The following is a 20,553-nucleotide window of genomic DNA, read 5'->3' as shown; positions in this document are numbered from 1 at the left end:
GACAGGGTTTCACTATGTTGGCCAGGCTGGTCTCAAACTTCTGTCCTGGTGATCTGCCTGCCTTGGCCTCCTAAAGTTCTGGGATTACAGGCATGAACCACTGTGCCCAGCCATAATTGCATTTTTAAAAGATCACCTGAGGAGTAAAGAATGCAAGGGAGGGTGAACAATTTCATTGGGGTTGGACTACCAAATTGGAGAAGGGGAGTGACAGGGGGAAGGAGAAAAGTGGGCACACACAAGAGATCTGTACTTAGGAGCTGCACTCAGTAATTGAGGTGTAAGCGAAGGAGGGAAAGCTGAGGCATTCTACACTCCCCTGCTTCTCTCCCTCACCGCTGAGGTCCAATCATTTAATAAGTCCATTTCAGTTCATTGATTGATTTCATGAATATGTTTCCCACCTGTCCCCTCCTTGTCATCCCCACTGCCACTGGCCTAAATAGAGGAAGATTTAGATTTTCCCCTCTCCAGACATTCCTGCTTGCCACTTTAGCATATGTTCTATCCAAAGACAAATCAGTCAGGTCAGTCCAAGTCTCACTGTCTTGTCATTAAGTTGCATTTACGATCTACTCTTAGCAATTTTCAAATGTGTTATACATTGTTATTAACTACAGTCACCATGTTGTACAATAGATCTAAATCTTCCTCTAACTAAAATTTTATCTTTTGACCAACATCTCCCCAATCTTCCTCCCCTAAATGTGTGATTTTTTTTTTTTTTTTTGAGGCCGAGTCTTCCTCTGATGCCCAGGCTGGAGTGCAGTGGCAGGATCTCAGCTCACTGCAACCTCCACCTCCCAGCTTCAAGCACTTTTCCTGTTTCCTGTCTCAGCCTCCCGAATAGCTGGGATTACAGACACCTGCCACCATGCCCAGCTACTTTTTGTCTTTTTAGTAGAGATGGGGTTTCACCTTGTTGGTCAGGCTGGTTTCGAACTCTTGACCTCAGGTGATTCACCCGCCTCGGCCTCCCAAAATGCTGGGATTACAGACACGAGCCACCGCACCCGGCTTCTTCTTCTTCTTCTTTTTTTTTTTTTTTTTTAACTTAAGGACCAATATGACAGTAAGTAGATCTTTCTTCTCAGATCTCCCTTTGGCAGTCTCTCTTTTTCTTTTTCAGGCCAAAACTACCTAAGAAGCATCACACCCACTGAACCCTCAACATTACCTGAAAATTGAGATAAATATTCCTTCACAGCCTAAACCTACATAAACTGCTTTCTTGTGTATTCATTAAATATATGCTTGCCTCATTCTTCAGAGGTCACATGATATTCCTCTTGCCAGTAATTTGGCACGCCCTTCTCTCCTGTAAATTCCTATTCACACTTCAAGACCCAGCTCAGATATCAAGTCTCTGTAGCCTTTTCTAACACTCCCACTCCACAGGTAGGATTCATTGTTTCCTTGTCTGTGATCCTAAAGCACTTTATACATGTCTTTGTCCTAGTACTTATTTCATTGTATTATAGGTGTCTAAGGAGGCACAGGCTAATGCAATCAATGAATACTCCTGACCTTGAAAGGTTGTTAGGAGGCTTAAATGGGATAATAAATGTAAAGTTAATATTTTCCTTCTTCATCCCTTTCCTAATAATACTACTAATAATTTGTATTACAGTTTACCAAGTATAAACTTTGATAGTATACCACATTGTGTCTCAGTTGATCTGGGAATAAACCTGTGAGATAGGAATGGGATTATTATTTCTATCTTATAGTTGGAGGAAATGAAGTACGGAAGCATTAAAAAGTGATAATATGGGTGGTTCAGTGGAATGCCTGGTATGTAAAAGTGCTCCATCGATATTTGTTCAAGGCCAGGTGGAACGTTCATGCCTGTAATACCAGTGCTTTGGGAGGCTCAGGTAGGAGGATCACCTGAGGCCAGGAGTTCAAGACTAGCCTGGGCAACACAGTGAGACCCACCTCTACAAAAGATAAACGAGTAAACAGAATTACCCATGAGTAATAGCATGTGCTTGTAGTCCTAGGTACGAGGGAGGATTTCTTGAGCCTAAGAGTCCGTAGTTGCAGTGAGCTATGATTGCACCACTGCACTCTAGGCTGGGTGTCAGAGTGAGACCCCGTCTCTAAAGTAAAAGTGAGGTCAAGTTTTCAGGTTACAAAATTTGTGATGTGTTTTTCTGATAAATAAAAATTTTATATATTTATGTTGATGTTTTGATATATGTATACACTGTGGAATGACTAAATCAAGCTAATCAACATATCCATTACCTCACATACTTTTTTTTTTTGAGATGGAGTTTCACTCCTGTTGCCCAAGCTGGAGTGCAATGGCACAATCTCAGCTCACCGCAACCTCGGCCTCCCAGGTTCAAGTGATTGTCCTGCCTCAGCCTCCTGAGTAGCTGGGATTACAGGCATGTGCCACCATGTCTGGCTAATTTTGTATTTTTAGTAGAGACAGAGTTTCTCTATGTTGGTCACGCTGGTCTCAAACTCCTGACCTCAGGTGATCTGCCCACCTTGGCCTCCAAAAGTGCTGGGATTACAGGTGTGAGTCACCGCGCCCGGCCGTTTTTTTTTGTTGTTGTCGTTGTTGTTTTTTTTTTGAGATGGCGTCTCAGTCTGTCATCCAGGCTAGAGTGCAATGGCATGATTTTGGCTCACTGTAACCTCAACCTCCCGGTTTAAGTGATTCTTCTACTCCAGCCTCCCAAGTAGCTGGGATTACAGGCACCTGCCATCATGTCTGGCTAATTTTTGTATTTTTGTAGAGACGGGGTTTCACCATGTTGGCCAGGCTGGTCTTAAATTCCTGACCTCAGGTGATCCGCTGCCTCATCACTGCACCAGGCCACCTCACTACTTCTTTTGTGTGTGTGGTGAGAGCATTTAAGATCTACTCTTGCCGGGCGCGGTGGCTCAAGCCTGTAATCCCAGCACTTCGGGAGGCCGAGGTGGGTGGATCACGAGGTCGAGAGATCGAGACCATCCTGGTCAACATGTGAAACCCCGTCTCTACTAAAAATACAAAAAAAACTAGCTGGGCGTGGTGGCGCATGCCTGTAATCCCAGCTACTTAGGAGGCTGAGGCAGGAGAATTGCCTGAGCCCAGGAGGCCGAGGTTGCGGTGAGCCGAGATCGCGCCATTGCACTCCAGCCTGGGTAACAAGAGCGAAACTCCGTCTCAAAAAAAAAAAAAAAAAAAAAAAAATCTACTCTTAGAAAATTTCAAATGTATTATACATTGGTATTAATTATAGTCACTGTGTTGTACAATAGATCTAAATTTTCCTCTAAATGAAATTATATATCTTTAGATCAACATCTCCCCAATCTCTCTTCCCCAAATCTGTGATCTTTCTTTCTTTTCTTTTCTTTTTTTTAAATTGAAATGGAGTCTTGCTCTGTCACCCAGGCTGGAGTGCAGTGGTGCAATCTCAGCTCACTGCAACCTCTGCCTCCCAGGTTTAAGCGATTCTCCTGCCTCAGCCTCCCGAGTAGCTGGGATTACAGGTGCCACCTCGCCCAGCTAATTTTTGTCTTTTTAGTAGAGATGAGGTTTCACCATATTGGCCAGGCTAGTCTCAAACTCCTGACCTAGTGATCTGCCCACCTCGCCTCCCAAAGTGCTGGGATTACAGGTGTGAGCCACCTCACCCGGACTTTTTTTTTTTTTTTTTTTAATTTTTTTTTTTTTTTGAGACGGAGTTTCGCTCTTGTTACCCAGGCTGGAGTGCAATGGAGCGATCTCCGCTCACCGCAAGCTCCGCCTCCTGGGTTCAGGCAATTCTCTTGCCTCAACCTCCTGAGTAGCTGGGATTACAGGCACGTGCCACCATGCCCAGCTAATTTTTTGTATTTTTAGTAGAGACAGGGTTTCACCATGTTGACCAGGATTTTTTTTTTTTTTTAACTCAAGGACCAATGTGACAGTAAGTGATCTTTCTTTTAAACCAAAGTGCTTCTTGTATGCTCCAGCCAGTGTTTTTTAAATTGCGGGTAGTCACACATTGTTGAGTAGTTCTGAGTACGTTGCATGTAGTAAGAATAAGCAGAGTTTTCATTAACTGGTTGTAACGTAAAATGTATTTCTCACTATGGGTCCAGATTTTTAAAAAAGTATGAAAGTTTTCAGAGGATGTCTGGAAAAAAAGAAAAAGTAAAGAAGAAGGAAAAAAGTATGAAAGCCCCTGTGCTAACACAATGCCATGTTCTAAATAACGTTTATTAAATGGAATTATAGTATTTTCACTTGTATTTATTTTTATTTCCTCAAGCTATCGCCTCCATTCGTAGCTACTGACAGCAGAGACCATACCATCTTTATTTTCTGATTCCCAGTGAAGTGCTTGTGATGATGTGGGCTCACTTAAATAATGAGTGTCAAATCGAAGTCTGAATGGATACATCAATGGAAGGGATAATATAGCTCAGTGAATGTGGTTGAAAATAACTGCTGTTCTAACTCCTGGCATTCTTCCTATTTTACTGAGCGATCTGACATTGTTCAGTTAATCGTTTCCAAGGGCTCTAGTCCCGCAAACAGTGAGGCTAAGAATAATTTGCACTCAAGAAATACCTCTTGCCCTTAGTCAATATGGCATCCTGAATGACTTCAGGAAAGAGCACGGAAAAAAACCCAAACCGTTGACATTAGTCAAAATGGCCGTCTTTGGCTTCGCTTTGTCAGAATGCGCATGCTCATTCCCGTTCTCGTCGCCTCCGCGTGGCCCTAAGGCGTACGTTCCAGCGTAGAGGGACGGTGTGGGAGGAATAAATTTCTCTGTGATTGGTTGGTGAAGGATTTCAAACCGGAGCTGGCGGCGCGGCGCTGCTCTGCCGTTGGGTGAGGCGCGGGGCGAATTGAAGAGCGGCCCAGGTGGGGCCAGGCTGACTGAAGTGAGTAGTTGGGGTGCCAGACCAGGTGCGTCTGGCGCTGGATTGTGGTAGGAAGCAGAGCGTTCGTGTGGTGAGCCGTGGCTGCCGCGGGGGTCCGGGACAGGCCAGCAGCCATAGCCTCTCCACTCGGACTTTTCTAGGGTGGGGGTCGTGGCAGGCCGAATGGACGGGGGCTGGGAGGGTCGGGGGCTTCTGTCTTGGCGCCGGGTCTTGTGGAAAGCCGGAGCCTCTTTTTGAGGTGGTGGCTGGACCTGGGCAGGAGTCATCCTAAAGAAATGTCTCTCGGTCAAATACAGACTTTGGGAGTGGGTGGAGTGACACCCCACGGTTTCGAAGGGAAACGCCCTGGTGCTTGAGAGCCCTGGGCCGCCTGCAGTGGAGCCCCTCTCCTTCGGGGGCCACGTCTGTCTAGGGAGGCTGGCCGAGGCCATGACATCTTGTCTGCCCTTCTCATCCTAAGTTTTTTTTTTTTTTGAGGCGGAGTTTCGCTCTTGTTACCCAGGCTGGAGTGCAATGGCGCGATCTCGGCTCACCGCAACCTCCGCCTCCTGGGTTCAGGCAATTCTCCTGCCTCAGCCTCCTGAGTAGCTGGGATTACAGGCACGCGCCACCATGCCCAGCTAATTTTTTGTATTTTTAGTAGAGACGGGGTTTCACCATGTTGACCAGGATGGTCTCGATCTCTTGACCTCGTGATCCACCCACCTCGGCCTCCCAAAGTGCTGGGATTACAGGCTTGAGCCACCGCGCCCGGCCTCTCATCCTAAGTTTTAGCCTCAGTAACAACGAGGTCTTACTTGTACACTTTTTTTTTTTTTTTGAGACGGAGTCTAGCTCTGTCACCTAGGCTGGAGTGCAGTGGCGCGATCTCGGCTCACTGCAACCTCCGCCTCCCGGGTTCAAGCGATTCTCCTGCCTCAGCCTCTTGAGTAGCTGGGACTACAGACGCGTGGCACCATGCCTGGCTAATTTTTGTAATTTTAGTAGAGACAAGATTTCACAATGTTGGTCAGGCTGGTCTCGAACTCCTCACCTCGTGATTCAACCGCCTTGGCCTCCCGAAGTGCTGGGATTACAGGCGTGAGCCACCGCGCACAGCCTTGCTTGTACACTTTGAGATACGTTACTCTTCACAGGATTTCATTCGTAGGCCGAGAGGTGGGTGTAGGAAAGTGGGGGTAGATGGGTAGATAAGCCTTTCCCCCCCACCCAAAGCATTATCTTTCTGTCGGGTAAATAAGCTTTCTGAGTTATTGTAGGTGTTTAGAGAAGGCGCCTTTCCTATAGCTTAATCATTCAATGGTATTTATTTTTTGGAGGGGATCTTTCTTTTAATTTTTTTTGTATATTTAGGGGGTACAGATGCAGATTTCTTACAGGTATATATTGCGTCGTGGTGAGGTCTGGGCTTTTAGTGTCCCCATCACTCAAATAGTGAACATTGTATCCAATAGTAGTTTTTCAGCCCTCAACACCAGCTTCCACCTTTCTGTCTTTCCTAATCTCCATTGTGTACTCTTCCACTCTGTATGTCTGTGTACCCATTGATTAGCTTCCACTTTTAAGTGAGAACATGCGGTATTTGACATTCTGAGTTATTTCACTGAGGATAATGGCCTCCAGTTCTGTCCATGTTGCTGCAAAAGACATGAGTTCATTCTTTTTTCTGGCTGAGTAGTATTCTGTGGTGTACGTCTATCTGTCACATTTTCTTTATCCAATCTGCCATTAATTAACACTTAGGTTGATTCCATGTCTTTGCTATTGTAAATTATGGTGTGATAAACATGAGTGCAAGGGTCTTTTTGATATACTGATTTCTTACCCTTTTATACCCATTAGTGGGATAGCTGGATCGAATGATAGTTCTATTTTTAGTTTTTTGAGAACTCTCCACACTATTTTCCATAGAGGTTGTACTAGTTTACTTTCTTTCTTTTTTTTTTTTTTTAAAGACAGGGTTTCACTATGTTGGTCAGGCTGGTCTTGAACTCCCGACCTCAGGTGATCCGCCCGCCTTGGCCTCCAAAGTGTTTGGATTACAGGTGTGAGCCACCACGCCTGGCCTAGTTTACTTTCTTTTTTTGAGACAAGGTCTCACTCTGTCTTCTCAGGCTGGAGTGCAGTGGTTGCGCACTGCAGCCTCCAACTCTCATGTTCAGGCGATTCTCCTGCCTCAGCCTCCGGAGTAGCTGGAATTACAGGTGTGCACCACCATGTCTGGCTAATTTTTTATTTTTAATAGAGATATGGTTTCACCATGTTGGCCAGGCTGGTCTTGAACTCCTGGCCTCATGTGAGCAGCCTGCCTTGGCCTCCCAAAATGCTGGGATTATAGGTGTCAACCACTACACCCAGTCTGTTTACTTTCATTCAACAAGTATTTCTTAAGTGCAAAGTGTAAGAAGAAGACAGTCTTATTTGGTCTTAAAGGAATGTGCAGTTAATTTGGGGTAATAGAACTTAAGATAACTGGTGAGTCTGGTAGGCCTATACACTGCTGAGAGTACTGTACATTAGTATAACACTTTTAGAAAACATTTTGGTACTATTAAGAGCCATAAAAGGTTTTTATACCCTAATATAGCATTCTTAGCCTTGGAAATCTATTCTGTGGAACACAGTCACCTGAAGAAAGATATTGTCCATAGGAATGCTCAATTCATTTATTCACCAAATATTTGTTAGTCATTTACCAAATGTCAGGCACTGTTCTAGGCATCAGGGGCTCAGCATTGAAGAAAACACAAAAATCTCTGCTTTCCTGGAACTTAAGCTAGTGGGGAAACAGACAATAAACTGAATAAATATTTAAGTATGTTAGATGGAGAGAAGTGCTTTGGAGCAAAGTAAAGCAGAGAAGTGTTAGAGAAAGTCTGCAATTTAAAATAGGATGGTTGGAAATACCTTATTGAGAAAGCAACATTTGAGTAAAGACCTTAAGGTGAAAGAGTGACCGTGCAAGAGATTCCAGGCAGAGACAAGTGAAAAACTGGAAATTACCTAAACGTCCAAAGAAGAGAATAGTAAAACAAATAGTTGTTCATCAACTCTTTAGAACTTAATGGAAATATGATAGGAAGAAGCAAAACACAAAATTTTATGTAATGTATGATTGTAACACTATGAAATATGAGTGTAAGATGGGCAAGATTAGATAAGGTGGTACATATAGTTGTTTAGGGTAGTGAGATTTTTGTTTTACTATTAATTTTTTGAACATAGAAAATTAAAAACAAATCGTATTTTTATATCTGCTAAATGAATGTTATAGATAATAATGGAAATCATTTTGGACTGAAATGGTTAGAGAAGGTTTCAGTGAATTGGTAAGACTTATTCTAGACCTTGAAGGATGGAAGACCAGAATAGGAAGAATTCACAGGGAAAAAAGAAGTATTTAGTATGCTGAACTGATAGTAATTTTCTGAAAAATCACAATTCAGATCTTCCCTTCCTTATTTTAGTCTTCATTCATGTTGGATTGAGAACATTTTGTTTACTCTTTCTGCAAGTGATTTGCTTATAAACAACATTTGGTTTCAAGATAATCCTTCTTCCCCGCCAGTTGTATTCACAGGGAATACAACTTTCGTTATGGTGAAGACGCTTTCATTACGGTGAAGCAGAAGCCGGACATTTCTGGAAAAGAATTGTCCTTACATTGTCCTCAAATGCGTTCATATGAAAAGATCTTAAAGTACTGAGATTATCTTTGAGAATGGTTTTCCTTGACAGCAGGGAACCTATATTATTGATTTCTTGGGAATCTCCAGATTTAGCAATGTTTGTGGGAAAGTTTTTCATTAAAACACTTTACTGAAAAAACTCAAGCAACCTTTCATTGCTTTGTCTTAAAGTATTTAACACCCTTGATGCATCTAAAAAAGCTGATATATAGGTCTCTTAATAATGTTGTTTGAAGGAGGAAGAAGAGGATAGAGACTTTTCCCAGGGTACCCTGCAGTAAGATCTGTAATAGTCTGTTATTCTGAAGGATGATGTCTGTCTCTTGGCTGGGTGATTGAAATTAAATTGGGGGCTCAAAGCAATCACATCCAGCTGAGATTCTTTCATGGTGTTGCCAAATTGCTCCCTTAGGGATACTCACAGATTGGGAAACTGTAACGTAGTGACTTCTCCACCTCTGGGGCTCCGCATCAATAACAGCTGAGATTCTCTAGCACCTTTTGGTTTAAAGTGCTCCACAAACTGATTTTCTTGCTGCACACAGGGATCGTTTCAGCTTTCCCGAAAGGCAGCAGTCTCTGTTGTAGAAAGTGACAGCTGTTTTACAGCTGCAAAAGCAGTGTACTACAATATGACTTTGTTTTTGTTTGCTTTCACATTAATGTATCTCCTAGCTCTGGACTAAATAATACATGGGGGGAAATAAACAAGTATTCATGAGGGTGAAAATGTGACCCAGCAGGAAAATTACAACTATTTTCAATTGACATTGAATAGGGTGAGTAAATTTTAGCTTTTTGAGTTACAATTTGGCTGAGATATCAGAGTTAGTACTGATATAGAAAGATATTTTTGTCATCTATAAATAATTCCTGAGAGTCACTTCTGTAGAATGTTAATAAAAATATATGGTCCCTCAGCATAAAAGAGAAGAGGATTATATTCTGCTAGTGCCATTTTTGGATTACCCTAAGTAAATCTATGTTAGAGGAAAAAATAACTCTCCAGAAGCAGCAAACCTCATCTAGAACAGCTTATTTAAAAGCCTAGACCAGGTCAAATTTTGCTGTTTCCTTGATTCTTCTCGGTTGATCTGGGTTGCAGCTATAATGTGTGTTGTAGATGTGTTGCTGTTTGGATGACATGTTATGATTTTGGGGGAAGTCTCTGGGTATGTCTGCAATATATATGGTCTAACTGATATTTTTGTAGCATATCATCTCTTCAATGTGTTGGGTTGGAGAGAATATAGATTTTGGACTCAGACCTGGATTTCAATGAGAGTTTGACATTTATTAGTCAGTTTAAGGTCTCTGGCCTTAGTTGTCCATTGTTTATAAAATGGAGACAATTAAGTCAGTGAGACCAGGTGTGGTGGTGCATACCTGTAGTCCCAGCACTTTGGGAGGCTGAGGCAGGCAGATTGCTAGAGGTCAGGAGTTCGAGACCCGCCTGGCCAGCATGGTGAAATTCCACCTCTACTAAAAATACAAAAAAATTAGGCAGGCGTGGTGGTGGGCACCTGTAATCCCAACTACTTGGGAGACTGAGGCAGGAGAATCGCTTGAGTCTGGGTGGCAGAGGTTGCAGTGAGCTGAGATGGCACAACTGCAATCCAGCCTGGGTGACAGAGCAAGACTCCATCTCAAATAAATAAATAAATATATACATAAGTCAGATTCATTTAAAGAAAAAGTATATGTGAAGTGTCTAATTTAGTGCTTGAGTCACTCCAAAGCACCTAGTAAATACTGGATTCCTTTCTTTCTAATTGTATAGCACTATTTTAAAAAATGGTCTAAAATTCTGAATTTAGTGATACTCTTATTGGGAGACAGCCTGGGTGGGGAAAAACACCTAGATTTGAGAATCACTGTTTTAGGATGGAAATAACAACTCTCAGACCAAAACCAAACCTAAATAAAATAAACTTACTACATGCCAACTAAAAGATATCTTGTATTTTGATAGTAAGATTCTTAGCTTACACATTAAAACATTTTTATGATCTATGAGGTAAATAGAGCAAGTGTTATTGTTTTCACTTCACTTTATAGATGAGTCTTGGAATTTCTAAGTGATTTACTGAAGATTATACTACTCGTAGATGGAAGAATTAAAGGTTCGTCCCAGAACTTTTTTATTTTTCTTTTCTTTCTTTTTTTTTTTTGAGACCGAGTTTTGTTCTTGTTGCCTAGGCTACAGTGCAATGGCATGATCTTGGTTCACCGCAGTCTTCTCCTCCTGGGTTCAAGCGATTCTCCTGCCTCAGCCTCCTGAGTAGCTGGGATTACAGGCATGCACCACGATGGCCAGCTAATTTTGTATTTTTAGTAGAGACGGGGTTTCTCCATGTTGGTCAGGCTGGTCTCGAACCCCCTGACCTCAGGTCAGCCACCCGCCTCAACCTCCCAAAGTGCTAGGATTACATGCGTGAGCCACCACATAGTTTTATTTATTTATTTTTAATACAAGAGGGTCTTGTGATGTTCAGAGTGGTCTCAAACTCCTAGGCTCAAGTGACCTCCCACCTCAGCCTCCTGAATAGCTGGGACTATAGGCAAGCACCACCACACCCAGCTTGTCCCAGGACTTCTGCTCCCTTTCCCCCTTTTAACTATTTTTTTTTTTTTTTTGCTTTAAGCTATATTACACATTGATGTTGAAGTAGAATGGAGATTCTTTTGACCATAGCGTCACAGATATGTGTGTGTTTGTTCTCTGACTTAACATTTATCAAATACTTTTTTTGTGTGTGAGCATCATATTAAATTCTACATGTTTGTGTGTATAATAGAGTAGCACCACATGTAAGATTTCTCCCCTCAAATTTACAGTCTACCTGGGACGCGGCAGAATCATCTAGTAAAGTTTAATTCAAGTACAAAGTGTATGGATCTGAGTGGCAACTGCCTGAAGCAGTGGGGGAAAGACTGGAGGCAGGGGGCACAGTTGAAGTGAGTGATGACAACCTACAAGTGATGAAGTGGTGGGTATGGTAGATACATGAGAGAAGAGCACCCAAGGTTTAATGATTATGCTGTGGGAAAGGGAGGAACCAGCAGTGATTCTGAAGCTTGGAACTGAGCCACTGAGACAATGATAAAAGTAGGAAAATCAAAATTGGAAGTCAGTAGGATATGGGATAGGGTAGGTCAGTGAGTAGGGTGGTTGATGGACATGAGCAGGAAGGGTAGAACAATGTCTGGAGGATGAGGCAGGAGAATCACTTGGACCAGGGACGCGGAGGTTGCAGTGAGCCGAGGTGGTGCCATTGCACTCTGGCCGGGTGACAGAGCAAGACTGTCTCAAAAAATTAAAAAATAGGCAAAAGAACAGGTTATATTGTAATTTAAGACTTAAAAATCCTCCTTAAAAAAATTTTTTTTTTAAACAACCAGTTTTCAATATCCTAGTACCATGAAATTTTCCTTTTTGAATTCTTGGACAGATATAGAAGTTTTGCTGTGGTACTGAGCTCACTGTCTTACAGTCTCACAATATATAAAAGAGTGCCTTTTATCAAATGAAATTACAATAAATATTGCCAAATGCTTTAAAAAAAAAGTGCCTAGATGATAGAAAACAATACCTTATATTAAAGCTACGAATTAAAGTCTTCCATTTTTACCTCAGGAGAGCCAAAGGAAATCAACATTTGAATCGACTACCCAAAGTCCTGCCCATGTTTCTGTCTTGTAGCAATTGGGACATGTTGCTTGTTTCGTTATATTGCTAAATTCATGGAGTCTCTGAATTCCACAGCTCTTCCTGCTGGTTTTAATGCTATTCTTTTTCTTATTTTTTGAGACAGTCTTGCTCTGTTGACCAGGCTAGAGTGCAATGGTGCGATCTCAGCTCACTGCAACCTCTGCCTCCTGGTTCAAACGATTCTCGCTGCCTCAGCCTCCCCATTAGCTGGGATTTCAGGCACCCACCACCATGCCTGGCTAAATTTTGTGTTTTTAGTAAAGATGGGGTTTTACCATGTTGACCGGCTGGTCTCCCAACTCCTGACCTTGTGATCCGCCCACTTGGGCCTCCCAAAGTGCTGGGATTATAGGCGTGATCCACTGCACCCAGCCTTTAATCCTATTCTGTTAGTTTTGTTCTTAGTTTAGAGAAAGATCTTTGTAATAAATTTGTTGGTCTGGTTGCTTAGCAGCTTGCTGTGATTATGTAGTTTGGAACAGATACTTGCCATTTGAAAATCTTGGTTTTCATCCCCGATTCAGGTATATGTTGCATCCAAGCTTGGAACTGAAACCTTTTTTTCTATTACAGCAATTATCATATGAATATAAATGAATAATTCTGCACAGCATCTAATAGAAAATATCTTTATATTCATATATTCTTTTTTTTTTTTGAGACAGAGTGTTGCTCTGGCATGCAGGCTGGAGCTCCATCTCAGCTCACTGCAACCTCTGCCTCCTGGGTTCAAGTGATCTTCCTGCTTGAGCCTCCCAAGTAACTGGGATTACAGGTGCTCACCACTGTGCCCAGCTAATTTTTGTATTTTTAGTAGAGACAGAGTTTCGCCATGTTGCCCCAGGCTCGTCTTGAACTCCTGACCTCAAGTGATCTGCCTGCCTTTGCCTCCCAGAGTTCTGGGGATTATAGGTGTGAGCTGCTGCATGCAGCCTATGTTCATATATTCTTTGTCCTTTATACTTTTGAATATATTTTTTTCTTGCCCTCATAGTTTGGAGTACAATCTTATAAACATTGCAAAATCACTAACCCTTCATAAGAGTTCTTAAAATTTTATTTAGGAAATAAGGGCCTGGACTAGAATGTTGAAGCGGTAGTTGAGAGAAACATAAGAATCCTTTAATGGTATTCCTGAGGATGTTAAATTTCTAATGAAATTTGACTTTTTATTTAATTTTCTTGATAGTTTTCATAACATCCAGTTAATAATGTCTTTCTTTCTTAACTGTTAAGTGAAGTTCTTATTTCCTCAAAGTGTTCCCAGTTAAAGTCTATTTGGAATAGAACCGCCTGTAAGGACACTGTTTTTACTACGATATCAGCAGGCCTTTGGGGGAAAATACGAAGCCTGAAATTCGCTCTACAGAACACAGTAGCAAATGATTTTTGCTTTGCCCTTCTGACTCTGAAGGTGGTGTATTGTCTCTCTGATGCCAGAATGTGGTACAACATGATCCTTTGCCTCTACTTAGTATAAATTTATTAGACGTAGTTCCTGCACACAGCCCAGCAGAGGCCTGCATTACAGAAATAATTCTTGTGCTGCTGAGCTGGCGATTTTCCCACTTAATCACTTGTGTGACGTCATCTGTGCTGTTGGTAGGAAATGTGCTGACCATGTCCTGCATTTTAAAAGGCAGTTGCAACGGGAGCATTAGCTAAAAATGAAATTAAAAATAAATATTTTAAGTTACATTGTAGGTCTTCAAAGCCCACAAGGAATAAACTGGAAAAAGTATTATTTAATCAATAGGCTTGACCTGAAGAACCATATTTTGTTGTTGATCAGTCACTTAGTAATCAACTGACGTACTCTTTCCTAATTGTTTTCTTTTCTGCTCCAAAGTGATTGGAAGGGATGTTATATTCAAAGGTCTGAAATGGTTTTCTAATTTTCAGATGAGTCCTAAACATTTCAAGTTTGTTTTTATAATAAGAATCACACAAAACATCTGTTGTTAGCTTAAGATTCTTATAATGGTGGTTATAAATGGAAGAGTCCAGATGTTGGTCACTGATGGCTGGATTGCTGTAGAATCTTTTGTCATTGGGTAGAAGGCAGGACCCCTAATGTATATTTGATTTCTTGGCAGAAAGATGGATACTACGATGCTGAATATGCGGAATCTGTTTGAGCAGCTTGTGCGCCGGGCAGAGATTCTCAGTGAAGGAAATGAACTCCGTAAGTCATTCTGAGCTGACCTGTACAAAAGGAAAAACAGATTTCAAATTTGGGATTTTTACAAAGCTGAAGTATGTTCCAATGTTAAAGTTGTTTTTCATTTGGGTTACCAAAAAAGAAACCAGTGGTCATTTATGTGGTCAAAGCCTAATGGGCGCTCAATCTAAATGGTCACTAAAATTCTTTTCTATAACTACTCTTAATAGGTTTTAGCCAGGCTTTTTTATTTTATTTATTTATTTGAGATGGAGTCTGTCTCTGTCACCCAGGCTGGAGTGCAGTGGTGCCATCTGGGCTCACTGCAACCCCCACCTCCCAGGTTCAAGCGATTCTCCTGTCTCAGTCTCCCAAGTAGCTGGGATTATAGGTGCACGCCACCACGCCCGGCTTATTTTTGTATTTTTAGTAGAGATGGGGTTTCACCATGATTGCCAGGCTGGTCTTGAACTCCTGACCTCAGGTGATCTGCCCACCTTGGCCTCCCAAAGTGCTGAGATTACAGATGTGAGCCACTGCACCCAGCTGCTTTTTTTTTTTTTTTTAAATCAAGATTCTTTTTCCACTAAATAGTTGGCACTATTTTCTGTGCCGTGAACTGGGGAAAATTTACTAGGATGTTGCTTTCTTCTTTAGAGTAGTAGTTGTCTATATTTTTTATCCTGGATTTTCTTTGTGTTCTATAAAGTATTTTCAGTTGAAGTGGGAAAAAAGTCATAATTTCTTTCTTCTTTCTTCTTTTTTTTTAAGAATCTCACTCTGTTACCCAGGTTGTGCCACCACACCCAGCTACTTTAAAACAAAATTTTTTTTTTTTTTTTTTTTTTTTTTTGAGACGGAGTTTCGCTCTTGTTACCCAGGCTGGAGTGCAATGGTGCGATCTCGGCTCACCGCAACCTCTGCCTCCTGGATTCAGGCAATTCTGCCTCCTGAGTAGCTGGGATTACAGGTATGCGCCACCATGCTCAGCTATTTTTTTATTTTTTATTTTTTTGAGACGGAGTCTTGCTCTGTCACCAGGCTGGAGTGCAGTGGCGCAATCTTGGCTCACTGCAACCTCCACCTCCTGGGTTCAAGCAATTCTTCCGCCTCAGCCTCCCGAGTAGCTGGGACCACAAGGCGCATGCCACCACGCCCAGCTAATTTTTTTGTATTTTTAGTAGAGACAGGGTTTCACTGTGTTGGCCAGGATGGTCTCAATCTCTTGAACTCATGATTCACCCACCTCGGCCTCCCAAAATGCTGGGATTACAGATGTGAGCGACCACGCCTGGGCTAAAAATACTTTGTAGGGACAAGGTCTCATTTTACCCAGGCTGGTGTCCAATGCCTGGCCTTAAGCAGTCTTCTCACTTCTGCCTCCTAACGTGCTGGGATTACAGGCATGAGCCACCAGGCCTGGTCCATAATTTCTTTTTGAAGGAGATACTAGCATCTGCTTTTACCTACTTTATATATTTGATGCTTAGTAATAAAAGATTGAGAGCCAGGTTTGGTGGCTTGCACCAGTAATTCCAGCTGCTCAAGAGGCTGAGGCGGGAGAATTACTTGAGGCCAGGAATTTGAGACCAGATTGGGCAACATAGCAAGACTGTCTCTAAAAACATTAGCAGTTGGGCACTGCTAATGTTAATTAGCAGTTGGGCACAGTGGCTCATGCCTGTAATCCCAGCACTTTGTGGGGCTGAGATTGATGAATTGATTGAGTCGAGGAATTCAAGACCACCTGGGCAACATGGCAAAACCCCATATCTCTTTTTTTTTTTTTTTTTTTTTTGAGATGGAATCTCACTCCATTACCCAGGCTGGAGTGCAGTAGTGTGATCTCAGCTCACTGCAACTTCCACCTCCTGGGTTCAAGTAGTTCTCCTGCCTCGGCCTCCCGAGTAGCTGGGATTATAGTCATCTCCCACCACGCTTGGCTAATTTTTGTGGTTTTAGTAGAGGTGGGGTTTTGTCATGTTGGCTAAGCTGGCCTTGAACTCCTGACCTCAAGTGATCTGCCCACCACAGCCTCCTAAAGTGCTGGGATTACAGGTGTGAGCACCCAGCTGCAAAATCCCATCTCTACAAACAAACAACAAATTAGCTGGTGTGGTGGCATGCTCCTGTGATCCCAACTACTCAGGAGGCTGAGGTGGGAGGATCACTGGGGAGGCAGAAAGTTTCAGTGAACTGAGATTGCACCCCTGTACTCCAGCCTGAGACAGAGCAAGACCCTATTTCAAAAACAAAACAAAACAAAAATTAGCTGGGTGTGGTGACACATGCCTGTGGTCCCAGATACTCAGGAGGCTGAAGGATTGCTTGAGCCCAGGAGTTTGAGGCTACAGTGAACTATTATTGTGCCACTGCACTCCAGCCTGGGTGACAGAGTGTGACTTCATTTCCTGGGGGTGGGGAAAAGGATTTAGATGGGGTGGTGAGCTGGGGAGGAAAAGGAGGTGCTGATAGACGAATAGTCTGGGAAATAAATTAGCAAGAAAGAAAAATGGGGCTGATGGTATTGACATGTGATCTAAAAGTAATGCAAGAACTGTGTCTTGACTTTTTTTATTTCTATAGTACTTACTGTGGCATCTTGCTTACCCCATTCAATATTTTCTTTGAATTGATTGATGTTTTTAATAGCTCTTATCCACTTAAAGGCCTTTCAAAACAATATTCTATTTTCTCTCTCTAATAGCTGCTGCATGACCCTGTCATCTGGTACCAGCTCAGTAACCACAATGGCATACTAATTAGGCTTCTCTTTGAGGTCACATCATCTCAGAAGATGGATTACTTTAGAGTGTGGTGGGGACTAGAGTGTGGAATAAGAGATCTTAAAACTCAGTTCATTCAGCAAATATTTTATGAGAACCTATCAAGGCTTCTAGCATTTTTGAGTTCAGGGAAAGGGATGACTAAATGGTTTTATGGAGGACAGGTTTGAGCTGAGCTTTAGATGTAGAGTAGAATCTCAGCAGGCAGAGATGAAAGCGGGTATTTTAGATCAGGTGACACAGCCTGAGCAGAGACCAGAGGGTATGGGAATTGAGGGAAATAGGAGTAAGGGGGAGTGACATAATGAGAATTGTGCTTTGGGAAGATTACCCTGGCAGAGGTGTAGGCTGCATTAGAGGTGGATGCTGGGAGACTGACTAGGAATGACATGGTTGTCATAGCTCAGGAAAGAGGCAATCACAGCCTTAATTGGAATGGTGGTTGTGAAGAGGGAAGTAGGGAGAAATGGGTGAAAGAGATTGTGATCATAAGGCCTCTAGAAGGAGGCAGCTGACAGAATGTGGGGGCAGAGGGAAGAATCTGAGGTTTTGAGTGTTGATAATTAGTGCTGGCTTTTACCTGTTACTTCTGTGTCTGTTTCTCCACCTATAAAATAGGAATTTAAACATCTTTATTTTCTTTGTGGAAGCGCTGTCAGGATTTAGGCATAAATTGAGATACTAGTTATGGAAATACTTTGGGAAGTGATTATGTCAAAAATCTCCCCCCAAGATACTTATTTTTACAGAAATCCTGATTTTGTTACATAAGCAAATTTTTATCTTCCCATTGATTTCTATTATAAAATAGAGGTACATTTTACCTCCTTCTCCAGATCTCTAATTTGGAATGTTGGCTTTTAAATTTTTTATTTTTCATTTATTTATTTATTTTTGAGACAGAGTCTTACTCTGTTGCCTAGACTGGAATGCAGTGGCACGATCTCGGCTCACTGCAACCTCACAAGTTCAAGCGATTTTCTTGCCTCCGCCTCCTGAGTAGCTGGGATTACAGGCATCTGCCACCATGCCTGGCTAATTTTTATATTTTTAGTAGTGATGGGATTTCACCATGTTGGCTAGGCTGGTCTTGAACTCCCGACCTCAGGTGATCCACCTACCTCGGCCTCCGAAAGTGCTAGAATTACAGGCATAAACCACCATGCCTGGCCTATTTTTTATTTTTTTGGAGACAGGGTCTCACTCTGTTGCTCAGGCTGGAGTATGGTGGTGCAATCATAGCTTACACAATATTTATTTATTTATATTATTATTATTTTTTGGAGACAGAGTTTCACTCTTGTTTCCCAGGCTGGAGTGCAATGGTGTGATCTCAGCTCACTGCAACCTACGCCTCCTGGGTTCAAGTAATTCTCCTGCCTCAGCCTCCCCAATAGCTGGGATTATAGGCACACACCACCACACCGAGCTAATTTTTGTATTAGTAGAGACGGGATAGTACCAAGCTAAATTGTGATTCACCAACTAATAAAAACAGTGCCATGATTATTGATCTTCAACATCAAAAGTGTTTCTGATCTATAGTCTGAAATGCCTTCCGATCCACCTAGCAAACTTCACTCATAGCAGAATTGTACATAAAAGTAGTATCTTTTGGCCAGGTGCAGTGGCTTACACCTGTAATCCTAACACTTTGGGAGGCGGAGGCAGGTGGATCATTTGAGACCAGCCTGGCCATCATAGTAAAACCCCATCTCTACTAAAAATACAAAAATTAGCCGGATGTGGTGGCACACGTCTGTAATCCCAGCTACTCAGGAGGCTGTCTGGGTGACAGGAAGACTGTCTCAAAAATAAAAAGTAGGCTGGGCTCAGTGGCTCATGCCTGTAATTCTAGCACTTTTGGAGGCCAAGGCAGGTAGATCACCTGAGGTTAGGAGTTTGAGACTAGCCTAACCAACATGGTAAAACCCCATCTCTACTAAAAATACAAAATTAGTCAGGCGTGGAGGCACATGCCTGTACAGCCAGCTACTCAGGAAGCTGAGGCAGGAGAATCTCTTGAACCCGGGAGGTGGAGATTGCAGTGGGCCAAGATTGCACCATTGCACTCCAGCGTGGGCAACAAGAGTGAAACTCTGTCTCTAAGAAAAAAAGTAATATCTTTTTTTTTTTTTTTTCACTCTTCTTACCTGCACACACAAAAAGTAATCTTAGGTATGTAAATCCTCTGTTTTGGGTCTGACGTAAACTAAGTTGAAGCAGTAATTTAATAAAAGAAGTATCCTAAAGAACAAACAAACCAGCAAAATTAGATCAGATGAAGATCTTTTTATTCTCAAAATTGTTTTTTAGTTCAGTAAATATTTTGAGTGTATGCGTACTGTATTTAGTTTGCAAACGGATATGTTTTTTTCTTAACCTTAAAAAAAAACCCCACAAAAATGTAGTATGTTTGACTAGCCCAGCATATTATTTCTTAAAACTATTTGAACTGTAATGCTTTTTTATCATTGATATTTGCATTGTTTAAGATAACTAGGTCATAATAACTTATTTGCTGAAATTTGTTGTAAAAACTGAAGTTTCCTTATGACTTGGTTTCTCTAGAATGAATTGATATCCTAATTTGTAAGTTTGATATTTGGTCAAATGATTAAAATTGCTTAAAAAGGACTATATATTGTTTCTATGCTTTTAGGTTAAATTCATATGGGAAAAGTACCCTTACTACCTAAGAATCTGCTAGCTGTGTGTGAATTTGGCCTAGTTTCAACTGTAAACTGGGTTAGTTTGACCAGCAGCAGTTGTATACCTTGAAACCTTCTTCCTTGATGTTGGTGGAGAGTGATCCTTAGAGATAAATGGAGGTTAACTAGAAAATTGTAAGGCACTTTTGCAAATACGTTGCAGAAGAACAGCTTTGCCAATAGCAGGAGATAAGAACGAATGCCACCAGGGTTATCGTCTTCCTTTGAAAATGCTGCCTTGGAAGTGATGCTCTCTTTGCAGACATTTGAAGAGTCTTCACAGTCTGCTATCAGGGATGTTCCAAAAGCTAGTATGATCTTCTCTTCCTGTTTTTTTTCAACTGGAATGTTTACATACCCTTCAGGGCAGTGTTAAACAGCAAAAGCAAATCAGTTTTTTGCTTTCAAATCAATATTTGTATAATTATATAGCCAAACGAAATTGTAGATCTAGACATCTGTAATATTAATCTACATCTACTGGAGCATATTACAGCAGTTAAACATTTGAATTTGCTGTTTAACATCTCTGGTGCAGCAATGCGTGACTGTAAAGGAAGCTGTTTTTGTTTTATAGCTGTAACTGTCCTGGTGCGTGACAGCTGCCCCAAAG

General features: G+C 41.8%; 1 protein-coding gene across 5 annotated transcripts in view; it reads left to right on the top strand.

Annotated features, from left to right (window-relative positions):
• The first annotated feature begins 4,756 nt into the window (after window positions 1–4,756).
• The window catches only part of RACGAP1 (Rac GTPase activating protein 1), a 34,431-nt gene continuing 18,634 nt past the window's right edge, over window positions 4,757–20,553 (top strand). The window contains exons 1-2 of one of the 5 annotated variants that reach the window (XM_010349801.2): window positions 4,757–4,881; window positions 14,379–14,467. In XM_010349801.2, coding sequence (XP_010348103.1) covers window positions 14,383–14,467 — 85 coding nt within the window. In that variant the 5' untranslated portion in view covers window positions 4,757–4,881; window positions 14,379–14,382. Of the gene's footprint in view, window positions 4,952–5,976; window positions 6,040–10,674; window positions 10,694–14,378; window positions 14,468–20,553 lie in introns of those variants that run through there. The other 4 variants (XM_074402618.1, XM_074402619.1, XM_074402621.1 and 1 more) reach the window with 4 other exon arrangements.

This window comes from Saimiri boliviensis, chromosome 7 (genome assembly GCF_048565385.1).
Source record: "Saimiri boliviensis isolate mSaiBol1 chromosome 7, mSaiBol1.pri, whole genome shotgun sequence".
NCBI classification, from domain to species: Eukaryota; Metazoa; Chordata; class Mammalia; order Primates; family Cebidae; genus Saimiri; species Saimiri boliviensis.
This window is presented reverse-complemented; position numbering and strand designations above follow the sequence as displayed.